This window comes from Cottoperca gobio, chromosome 14 (genome assembly GCF_900634415.1).
Source record: "Cottoperca gobio chromosome 14, fCotGob3.1, whole genome shotgun sequence".
NCBI classification, from domain to species: Eukaryota; Metazoa; Chordata; class Actinopteri; order Perciformes; family Bovichtidae; genus Cottoperca; species Cottoperca gobio.
Genome location: NC_041368.1, coordinates 24,802,871 through 24,813,875, shown reverse-complemented (window position 1 = coordinate 24,813,875; position 11,005 = coordinate 24,802,871). Strand labels below are relative to the sequence as shown.

Below are 11,005 nucleotides of genomic sequence, written 5' to 3'. Positions count from 1 at the left end.
GAGAAGATTAAGAGACAAGTGAGCCACAGACAGGGAGAGAAGACAGAGAGACAAGTGAGCCACAGACAGGGAGAGAAGACGGAGAGAGACAAGTGAGCCACAGGCAGGGAGAGAAGACGGAGAGACAAGTGAGCCACAGACAGGGAGAGAAGACGGAGAGACAAGTGAGCCACAGACAGGGAGAGAAGATTAAGAGACAAGTGAGCCACAGACAGGGAGAGAAGACAGAGAGACAAGTGAGCCACAGACAGGGAGAGAATACAGAGAGACAAGTGAGCCACAGACAGGGAGATAAGACAGAGAGACAAGTGAGCCACAGACAGGGAGAGAAGACAGAGAGACAAGTGAGCCACAGACAGGGAGAGAAGACAGAGAGACAAGTGAGCCACAGACAGGGAGAGAAGACGGAGAGACAAGTGAGCCACAGACAGGGAGAGAAGACAGAGAGACAAGTGAGCCACAGACAGGGAGAGAAGACAGAGACAAGTGAGCCACAGACAGGGAGAGAAGACAGAGAGACAAGTGAGCCACAGACAGGGAGAGAAGATTAAGAGACAAGTGAGCCACAGACAGGGAGAGAAGATTAAGAGACAAGTGAGCCACAGACAGGGAGAGAAGACAGAGAGACAAGTGAGCCACAGACAGGGAGAGAAGACGGAGAGACAAGTGAGCCACAGGCAGGGAGAGAAGACGGAGAGACAAGTGAGCCACAGACAGGGAGAGAAGACGGAGAGACAAGTGAGCCACAGACAGGGAGAGAAGATTAAGAGACAAGTGAGCCACAGACAGGGAGAGAATACAGAGAGACAAGTGAGCCACAGACAGGGAGAGAAGACAGAGAGACAAGTGAGCCACAGACAGGGAGAGAAGAGAGAGAGACAAGTGAGCCACAGACACGAAGAGAAGACAGAGAGACAAGTGAGCCACAGACAGGGAGAGAAGACGGAGCGACAAGTGAGCCACAGACAGGGAGAGAAGAGAGAGAGACAAGTGAGCCACAGACAGGGAGAGAAACATAACTTCACATGGCGTTCTCTAAGAAGAGAAAAGTGAACAACGTTTTTGACCAAACATTCCCTCAAGTCTGAACTGAGGTCACAGAAAATCTCCGAGCCCAATGTGATGAATCCAGCAGGATCCTGATTCACTCATTCACTGCCCAACAACCTGCTCATGTTCCCTCAGAGGTGCTTGGATTTTGGGTCGACACAAAAAGCAATGTTATTTTTAAATGCAGCCCGAGAAGAACATCATACATATCTACAGTATTATATATCTGTACAGTTCAATGTTAAGTGACAATACATATTGTTGAAATGTTTTTGAATGGTACTCTCTTTATTAGATTTAACAGTCAGCTGTTGATGGCGTGCAGACGTTGATACAGCTACTAGGCTGCTTCAATATATCTCACACTAAGTTAAACATTATGATGCTCCGGACCTTTGCTTGAGGAAGTTTTCTCTAACTGGACCTCTTAGAATCTTAGTTGAATACCCCTGGTGTAGGCCACAAATAAACAACGAGCCTCACTTTCGTTTAAGAGAACAAAGTCATGACAGTAATTATCTTCTTGTGCTGCAACAGGAAGAATTCTTCAGAAGTCAAAGTACGGAAACAAAAACTTAAACTAAAGTTATATCATTGTGTTTTTCACAGTATTACTGATTCATCACTTCATCTGAGCAGCGGATCATTTCTACCAACACATATTTTAAAAGTTAGTTTTTTAATGTCCAGCTGAATAAATCAAATGTTCCAGTAGAAGTGAAACACAAAGCTTTTATATTGTTTAGTTTAATTTAGAATTTACTTTAATAATTGTTAAATTAACAATCTTCATTCTTCTTAGTATTGTGAAGCACTTAGATTCAAACATATTTTCTACACATAAACATTTAATCTGAATTAAATAAAACATTTAATTCAGCCTGTAGAAAATATAAATGTATACGCTTCACGCTAACAACTCAAATAAGAGTCAGAACAATCTTCATGCAAATAAAGACCATTTCTGAAACTGTAATTAAGACAATAATCTTTATTTTCACACACACACACACACACACACTTTATTGCAAAGGATTTTCCACCACACGAGTTCATCACAATAAACATCGACACACTTTTACGTTTCTTCTCAAACGGTTGACTTCCTGTCAGCAGGTGCAGCTGAATAAATTAGTGATGTAAAATATACAAAATGATAAAACTTTATCGCCTCCTGCAAACACTAATAACATTTATTTCATCTTTAAAAAAGCCGACAGAAAATCAAACATTTGGATTTAAATGTATTTAAATGTAATCCAGTAATTAAATGCGACATGCATCGAGAACAACCGGAATGTTTCAAACAACAACAAACATCGACAGTAACTTTACAATAAATTATTCTTGACTTCCTTAATCTTAACCAACCAGATCGCTCAGATTTAAACGAGCCGTGCTGATTGGTCGGTGTCAGAGGAAGTTGTGTGACGCTTGTAACGTAAACTTTATCTCAGAGGTCAAAGGTCGTTTATGTGACCATGTACTCCTGCCGCTTGTTGAGGCGCACCTGGCAGAGCGAGACGGCGCCCACCGCCACGTAGATGGCGGCGGCGATGAAGCAGTTGATGCCGACCTGATTGTAGAGACCGTAGATGTTCCCGGAGGATTTTTACTGCGGGACAGAAGAACAAATACTTACATTTACAAAGTAACAGAATAGAAATGGGATTATACTGGAGAGTAAACAAGTGGGGAATTAATACAAACCTAATACATGAAAGCAACATTAAAAACACGCATTTACATTTAATCTTTTTGTTTTGGCAGCTGCCGTCGTTTGTTTTACCAATAAAAGTGAAAGAAAATGTCGGCCGCGTCTCGGAGACGATTAGACGAAAGGGTGTGTAGATATGTGTGTGTAGATGTGTGTGTGTGTGTAGATATGTGTGTAGATATGTGTGTGTAGAAATGTGTGTGTGTAGATATGTGTGTAGATATGTGTGTGTAGATAGGTGTGTGTGTGTATATATAGGTGTGGTGTGTAGATATGTTGTTGTAGATATGTGTGTGTGTGTAGATATGTGTATAGATATGTGTGTGTGTGTAGATATGTGTATAGATATGTGTGTAGATATGTGTATGTGTGTAGATATGTGTGTGTAGACATGTGTATGTGTGTGTAGATATGTGTGTGTGTGTGTGTGTGTAGATGTGTGTGTGTGTGTAGATATGTGTGTGTGTGTAGATATGTGTGTGTGTGTGTAGATATGTGTGTGTGTGTGTAAATATGTGTGTGTAGATATATGTGTGTGTGTAGATATGTGTGTGGATATATGTGGGTGTGTGTAGATATGTGTGTAGATGTGTGTGTGTAGATATGTGAATGTAGAAATGTGTATGTGTGTGTAGATATGCGTGTGTAGATATGCGTGTGTAGATATGTGTGTGTGTGTAGATATGTGTGTGTGTAGATATGTGTGTGTGTGTAGATATGTGTGTGCATGTAGATATGTGTGTGTGTGTAGATATGTGTGTGTGTGTAGATATGTGTGTGTGTGTAGATATGTGTGTGTGTAGATATGTGTGTGTAGATATGTGTGTGTGTAGATATGTGTGTGTGTAGATATGTGTGTGTGTGTGTAGATATGTGTGTGTGTAGATATGTGTGTGTAGATATGTGTGTGTGTGTAGATATGTGTGTGTGTAGATGTGTGTGTGTGTGTAGATATGTGTGTAGATGTAGATATGTGTGTAGATATGTGTGTGTGTGTAGATATGTGTGTGTGTGTAGATATGTGTGTGTGTAGATATGTGTGTGTGTAGATATGTGTGTGTAGATATGTGTGTGTAGATATGTGTGTAGATATGTGTGTGTGTGTAGATATGTGTGTGTGTAGATATGTGTGTAGATATGTGTGTGTAGATATGTGTGTGTGTGTAGATATGTGTGTGTGTAGATATGCGTGTGTAGATATGTGTGTGTAGATATGCGTGTGTAGATATGTGTCAGTAGATATGTGTGTGTAGATATGTGTGTGTAGATATGTGTGTGTGTAGATATGCGTGTGTAGATATGCGTGTGTAGATATGTGTGTGTAGATGTGTGTGTGTGTAGATATGTGTGTGTGTGTAGATATGTGTGTGTAGATATGTGTGTGTAGATATGTGTGTGTGTGTAGATATGTGTGTGTGTAGATATGTGTGTGTGTAGATATGTGTGTGTAGATATGTGTGTGTGTAGATATGTGTGTAGATATGTGTGTGTAGATATGCGTGTGTAGATATGCGTGTGTAGATATGCGTGTGTAGATATGTGTCAGTAGATATGTGTCAGTAGATATGTGTCAGTAGATATGTGTGTGTGTAGATATGTGTGTGTAGATATGTGTGTGTGTGTAGATGTGTGTGTGTGTGTAGATATGTGTGTGTGTAGATATGTGTGTGTGTGTGTAGATATGTGTGTGTGTGTAGATATGTGTGTGTAGATATGTGTGTGTGTGTAGATATGTGTGTGTGTGTAGATATGTGTCAGTAGATATGTGTGTAGATATGTGTGTGTGTAGATATGTGTGTGTGTGTAGATATGTGTGTGTAGATATGTGTGTGTAGATATGTGTGTGTAGATATGTGTGTGTAGATATGTGTGTAGATATGTGTGTGTGTAGATATGTGTGTGTAGATATGTGTGTAGATATGTGTGTGTGTAGATATGTGTGTGTAGATATGTGTAGATATGTGTGTGTAGATATGCGTGTGTAGATATGTGTCAGTAGATATGTGTCAGTAGATATGTGTGTGTAGATATGTGTGCGTGTGTAGATGTGTGTGTGTGTGTGTGTAGATATGTGTGTGTGTGTAGATATGTGTGTGTGTGTAGATATGTGTGTGTGTAGATATGTGTGCGTGTGTAGATATGTGTCAGTAGATATGTGTGTAGATATGTGTGTGTGTAGATATGTGTGTGTGTAGATATGTGTGTGTAGATATGTGTGTGTAGATATGTGTGTGTGTGTAGATGTGTGTGTAGATATGTGTGTGTAGATATGTGTGTGTGTAGATATGTGTGTGTGTAGATATGTGTGTGTGTAGATATGTGTGTGTGTAGATATGTGTGTGTAGATATGTGTGTGTGTAGATATGTGTGTGTGTAGATATGTGTGTGTAGATATGTGTGTGTAGATATGTGTAGATATGTGTGTGTGTAGATATGTGTGTGTGTAGATATGTGTGTGTGTGTAGATATGCGTGTGTAGATATGTGTGTGTAGATATGTGTGTGTAGATATGTGTGTGTAGATATGTGTGTGTAGATATGTGTGTGTGTAGATATGTGTGTGTAGATATGCGTGTGTAGATATGCGTGTGTAGATATGTGTGTGTAGATATGTGTGTGTGTGTGTAGATATGCGTGTGTAGATATGTGTGTGTGTAGATATGTGTGTGTAGATATGCGTGTGTAGATATGTGTGTGTAGATGTGTGTGTAGATATGTGTGCGTGGTGTGTAGATATGTGTGTGTGTAGTGTGTGTAGATATGTGTGTGTGTGTAGATATGTGTGTGTAGATATGTGTGTGTGTGTAGATATGTGTGTGTGATATGTGTGTGTGTAGATATGTGTGTAGATATGTGTGTGTGTAGATATGCGTGTGTAGATATGCGTGTGTAGATATGCGTGTGTAGATATGTGTCAGTAGATATGTGTCAGTAGATATGTGTCAGTAGATATGTGTGTAGATATGTGTGTGTGTAGATATGTGTGTGTGTAGATATGTGTGTGTAGATATGTGTGTGTGTGTAGATGTGTGTGTGTGTGTAGATATGTGTGTGTGTAGATATGTGTGTGTGTGTGTAGATATGTGTGTGTGTGTAGATATGTGTGTGTAGATATGTGTGTGTGTGTAGATATGTGTGCGTGTGTAGATATGTGTCAGTAGATATGTGTGTAGATATGTGTGTGTGTAGATATGTGTGTGTGTAGATATGTGTGTGTGTAGATATGTGTGTGTAGATATGTGTGTGTAGATATGTGTGTGTAGATATGTGTGTAGATATGTGTGTGTGTGTGAGATATGTGTAGATAGGGTGTGTAGATATGTGTCGATATGTGATGTGTGTAGCTATGCGTGTGTAGCTATGTGTCAGTAGATATGTGTCAGTAGATATGTGTGTTGTAGATATGTGTGCGTGTGTAGATGTGTGTGTTGTGTTGTGTGTAGATATGTGGTGTGTGTGTAGATATGTGTGTGTGTGTAGATATGTGTGTGTGTAGATATGTGTGCGTGTTGTAGAATGGTCAGTAGATATGTGTGTAGATATGTGTGTGTGTAGATATGTGTGTGGTAGATATGTGTGGTAGATATGTGTGTGTAGATATGTGTGTGTGTGTGTAGATGTGTGTGTAGATATGTGTGTGTAGATATGTGTGTGTGTAGATATGTGTGTGAGTAGATATGTGTGTGTGTAGATATGTGTGTGTGTAGAATGTGTGTGTAGTATAGTGTGTGTGTAGATATTGTGTGTGTAGATATGTGTGTGCTTGTAGAAGTTTGTGTTAGATGTGTGTGTAGATGTGTGTGTGTAGACGTGTGTGTGTAGATATGTGTGTGTGTAGATGTGTGTAGATATGTGTGTGTAGATGTGTGTGTGTGTAGATGTGTGTGCGTAGATATGTGTGTGTAGATATGTGTGCGTAGATATGTGTGTGCGTAGATATGTGTGTGTAGATATGTGTGTGTGTGTAGATATGTGTGTGTGTAGATATGTGTGTGTGTAGATATGTGTGTGTAGATGTGTGTGTGTAGATATGTGTGTGTGTAGATATGTGTGTGTGTAGATATGTGTGTGTGTAGATGTGTGTGTGAGTAGATATGTGTGTGTGTAGATATGTGTGTGTAGATATGTGTGTGAGTAGATATGTGTGTGTGTAGATATGTGTGTGTGTAGATATGTGTGTGTGTAGATGTGTGTGTGTAGATATGTGTGTGAGTAGATATGTGTGTGTGTAGATATGTGTGTGTGTAGATATGTTGGTGTGATTATGTGTGGTGTCGAGTGGTGTGTAGATATGTGTGTGTGTAGATATGTGTGTGTGTAGATATGTGTGTGTGTGATATTGGGTGTGTAGATATGTGTGTGTGTAGATATGTGTGTGTCTGTAGATGTGTGTGTGTTGTGTAGATGTGTGTGTGTAGACGTGTGTGTGTAGATATGTGTGTGTGTAGATGTGTGTAGATATGTGTGTGTGTAGATGTGTGTGTGTGTGTAGATGTGTGTGCGTAGATATGTGTGTGTAGATATGTGTGTGTAGATATGTGTGTGTGTAGATATGTGTGTGTGTGTAGATATGTGTGTGTGTAGATGTGTGTGTGTAGATGTGTGTGTGTAGATATGTGTGTGTAGATATGTGTGTGTAGATGTGTGTGTGTGTAGATGTGTGTGCGTAGATATGTGTGTGTAGATATGTGTGTGTAGATATGTGTGTGTGTAGATATGTGTGTGTGTGTAGATGTGTGTAGATATGTGTGTGTAGATGTGTGTGTGTGTAGATGTGTGTGTGTGTAGATGTGTGTGTGTAGATGTGTGTGTGTAGATATGTGTGTGTAGATATGTGTGTGTGTAGATATGTGGGTGTGTAGATATGTGTGTGTAGATATGGATGGTGTAGTATGTGTGTGTAGATATGTGTGTGTAGATATGTGTGTGTAGATGGTGTGTGATAGTGGTGTGTAGATGTGTGGTGTAGATGTGTTGTGTGTTTGTAGATGTGTGTGGTAGATACGTGTGTGGTAATGTGTGGTTTAGATATGTGTGCGTAGATATGTGTGTGTAGATATGTGTGCTGTAGATATGTGTGTGCGTAGATATGTGTGTGTGTGTAGATATGTGTGTGTAGATGTGTGTGTGTGTAGACTGTGTGTGTGTAGATGTGTGTGCGTAGATATGTGTGTCGTAGATATGTGTGTGTAGATATGTAGGAGCCGTCTGTCTTGCGGACCGACGGTCACCTTCTGATCAGCATCATGAGTTATTTCTGCTTCCTGTTTATTTTGGTTCTGCAGTAAACCAGGTGACAATAAACACAAATGATGCCGCGGTCAACACGCTTCTCAGTGTGAAATAAAACTCAAAGCCCCAGAGTTCATAGCGACTCACTCGTACGGATGTCCTCCTCGGTGAACGGGACGTCCTCGATCAGCACGGCCGACTTGGCGCTGAAGAAGATTCCCAGCATCGCCTGCAAGAAAAAAGGACATTATTATGTTTTAATATTTTATTAATTTACCTTTTGACATCTTTGGCTTATTTTGGTCAATCAATAAATGTCATTTATTTATATTTATTTATATATTCATTAGTTTCAGCCCGAATACAAATGTAAAGATTTTATTATCTGACTAAAGCTGGCATTATAACAACTTCATGACCGCATGAATAAATAAAATAAGAAATGTAGATTTAAAAGCAGGTTAATTATGCAAATAAATAAGTAATTAAATGTTTCTGTGAATCTCTTTTTTAAATAACCTGCACATGTATTTGATAGAGGATTTTATTTATTATAATACGACCTCCAACCTTTGGACGTTCAAACAGTTAGTGGAACTTCTGATTTCCTGTTCTGAAACATCACGAGGGTGAAAATAAAAGTCACATGACTCGGATCTTTTTCTGCCACTTTATAACACTATGAAAAAAACAACTTTATATTATTATTATATTTGGTTTATTGGATTAGTGTGTACATTAAAATGGCAGCACTAAATATATATATATATATATATATATATATATATATTATTGTGTACTGTCCAAATATTTGAACAAATGTTCAGTTAAAACAAAGCACAAAGATTGAAATAATAATAATAATAATAATAATAATAATAATAATAATAATAATAATAATGTAGCAACTATAATATTACTAATTCTGGAAAATGTTTTTGTGTCAGTCTGTCACAACTGAAAATACTTTAATATTCTTCATCAGCTGGTCAAATAATCAGGATTTAAATGGTGCAAATTAATAACAAATATCAGAAATGTCTGTTTTTAAATGACACTGACACATTCCTGTTTAATCTCCAGTCATTAGCCAGCTCCACACTTGTTGCTTTGTGTTGTTTTATCATCTGTACATTTAGCTTGGCCTCCTGAGGCGCCGTCTATTTACCGGAGAATAATTTACGTTCAATGACTTAGCGAATAGCTAACTTGATTTTAATAATTCTAGGGTGTCACGATCTCAAACAATCACGTGAAATGATAAACACATATGCGCTGAAAAGATCATACATTTATTTCTAATAAAAACGCCAACATAACTCCAGGTAGTAGTCGACCCCTCCCAGCTAGAGAACCATATTTCTTACCAGCATGATGACCCCCCAGATGCTGATCACTATCCCGCACGCAGCCATCTTCGGCCCCGCAGAACAGAAGCGACGGCATGCCTGTGTTTTATCAGTCTTATCGATCAATCAGAAGCGGATTTTATGTTTTTAAATCACAAAACTGAGACGAAGTGATCCATCGAAGGACGACAGACGGTCAGCTGATCCTCCTCATCACTCGGTCTTACTCGGTGGAATTCGACAACTCTCGTGCCCAGCGCAGCGACCAATGGAAATGTCCAGTTCGACACGTTCCGCCTGTTCCTCCGCGACTGGCCAATGAAAATGTCCAGTTTGACAGGCACCGCCTTCTTCTCTGAGACTGACCAATGGCGTTCATCTTCCAAAGTCGCGCAACATTCCCTTGTTTATCCCGTCTACCTTTGTTGTACGATATTTATATTTCTTTCTCCTGAATATGTAACATATAAATAACTCCGAATTATAATCAATCTATCTGGATGTGTTAATTCCTACGCTTTGTTTTTTTTTAGAAAGCGTACCGAGGTCTCTATGGAAGCGCGCTAACGACAGCGGGCTAGCTAACGTTACAGAAGCTAACTTTAGCTAGCAGCTAGCTCTGTGCTTTCGTTTTATTGTTTTGATTGAAGAACAAGTTTAAAGAAAAGAGCTTCAACTCCTTCCCCGACATGACGTCTGCCTCTGCTAAGGTGAGTTCTGAACTGGTTAATAACAAACCCACTGATTAAATGAAAGAGTTGTTAACTGCGTGCTAACTCTCCAGAGAGCAGGTCATGCAGCTGCACACTCCACTCAGAAGTCTGTTCGTTTAACTGTTTTCTCCTAAATAAGTAAAATCTGGTGGTGCAGTCGATATATCGTTAATGCACCAAACATACAACCTAAAATATAAATCCAAACTTTATTGATTACTTACTGACAGACCCTACCTCCCTTTACCTTATGAATATCACCAGGGAACATAACTGATCTGACCTTTGTTTACATTTATGTACACTACCTGTATATGCACATATATTTACACTACTTACTACAAAACGTATATAATAATAAAACACTGACTGGGAATATTTTACTGTATAATCAATACTTTAGCTACATTTAGCTAATAATACTTTTACTTCAGTAAGGTTTAAAATGCAGGACTTTACTTTTAGTGGAGTATTTTCACAGTGTGGTGTTCATACTTCTACTGCCGAAAGTCTCTGAATACTTCTTCTGTCTGTGACTCTGTCTGTGACTCTGTCTGTGACTGTGTCTCTGTCTGTGACTGTGACTCTGTATGTGACTCTGACTGTGACTCTGTATGTGTCTCTGTCTGTGTGTCTGTGTCTGTGACTCTGTCCGTGTCTGTGACTCTGTCTGTGTCTGTGACTCTGACTGTGACTCTGTCTGTGACTGTGACTTTGTCCGTGTCTCTGACTCTGTCTCTGACTGTGTCTCTGTCTGTGACTGTGACTCTGTATGTGACTCTGACTGTGACTCTGTATGTGTCTCTGTCTGTGTGTCTGTGTCTGTGACTCTGTCCGTGTCTGTGACTCTGTCTGTGTCTGTGACTCTGACTGTGACTCTGACTGTGACTCTGTATGTGACTCTGACTGTGACTCTGTCTGTGACTCTGACTGTGACTCTGTCTG

At 39.5% G+C, this 11,005-nt stretch overlaps 2 protein-coding genes across 2 annotated transcripts in view; one reads left to right on the top strand and one right to left on the bottom strand.

The window, feature by feature from the left end:
• Positions 1-2,521: 2,521 nt before the first annotated feature.
• Positions 2,522-9,720, bottom strand: rnasekb (ribonuclease, RNase K b). The gene is given in 5 exon segments (XM_029447644.1): positions 2,522-2,652; positions 2,655-2,665; positions 8,142-8,227; positions 9,366-9,422; positions 9,424-9,720. Coding segments are annotated over 5 exon segments (306 nt in total). The 5' UTR covers positions 9,445-9,720.
• A 202-nt stretch (positions 9,721-9,922) lies between these two features.
• Positions 9,923-11,005, top strand: part of bacc1 (BPTF associated chromatin complex component 1) — a 5,273-nt gene continuing 4,190 nt past the window's right edge. Inside the window, 1 exon segment of the mRNA XM_029447627.1 lies at positions 9,923-10,057. Within this exon segment, the coding sequence (XP_029303487.1) occupies positions 10,037-10,057 (21 nt within the window). The 5' untranslated portion in view covers positions 9,923-10,036.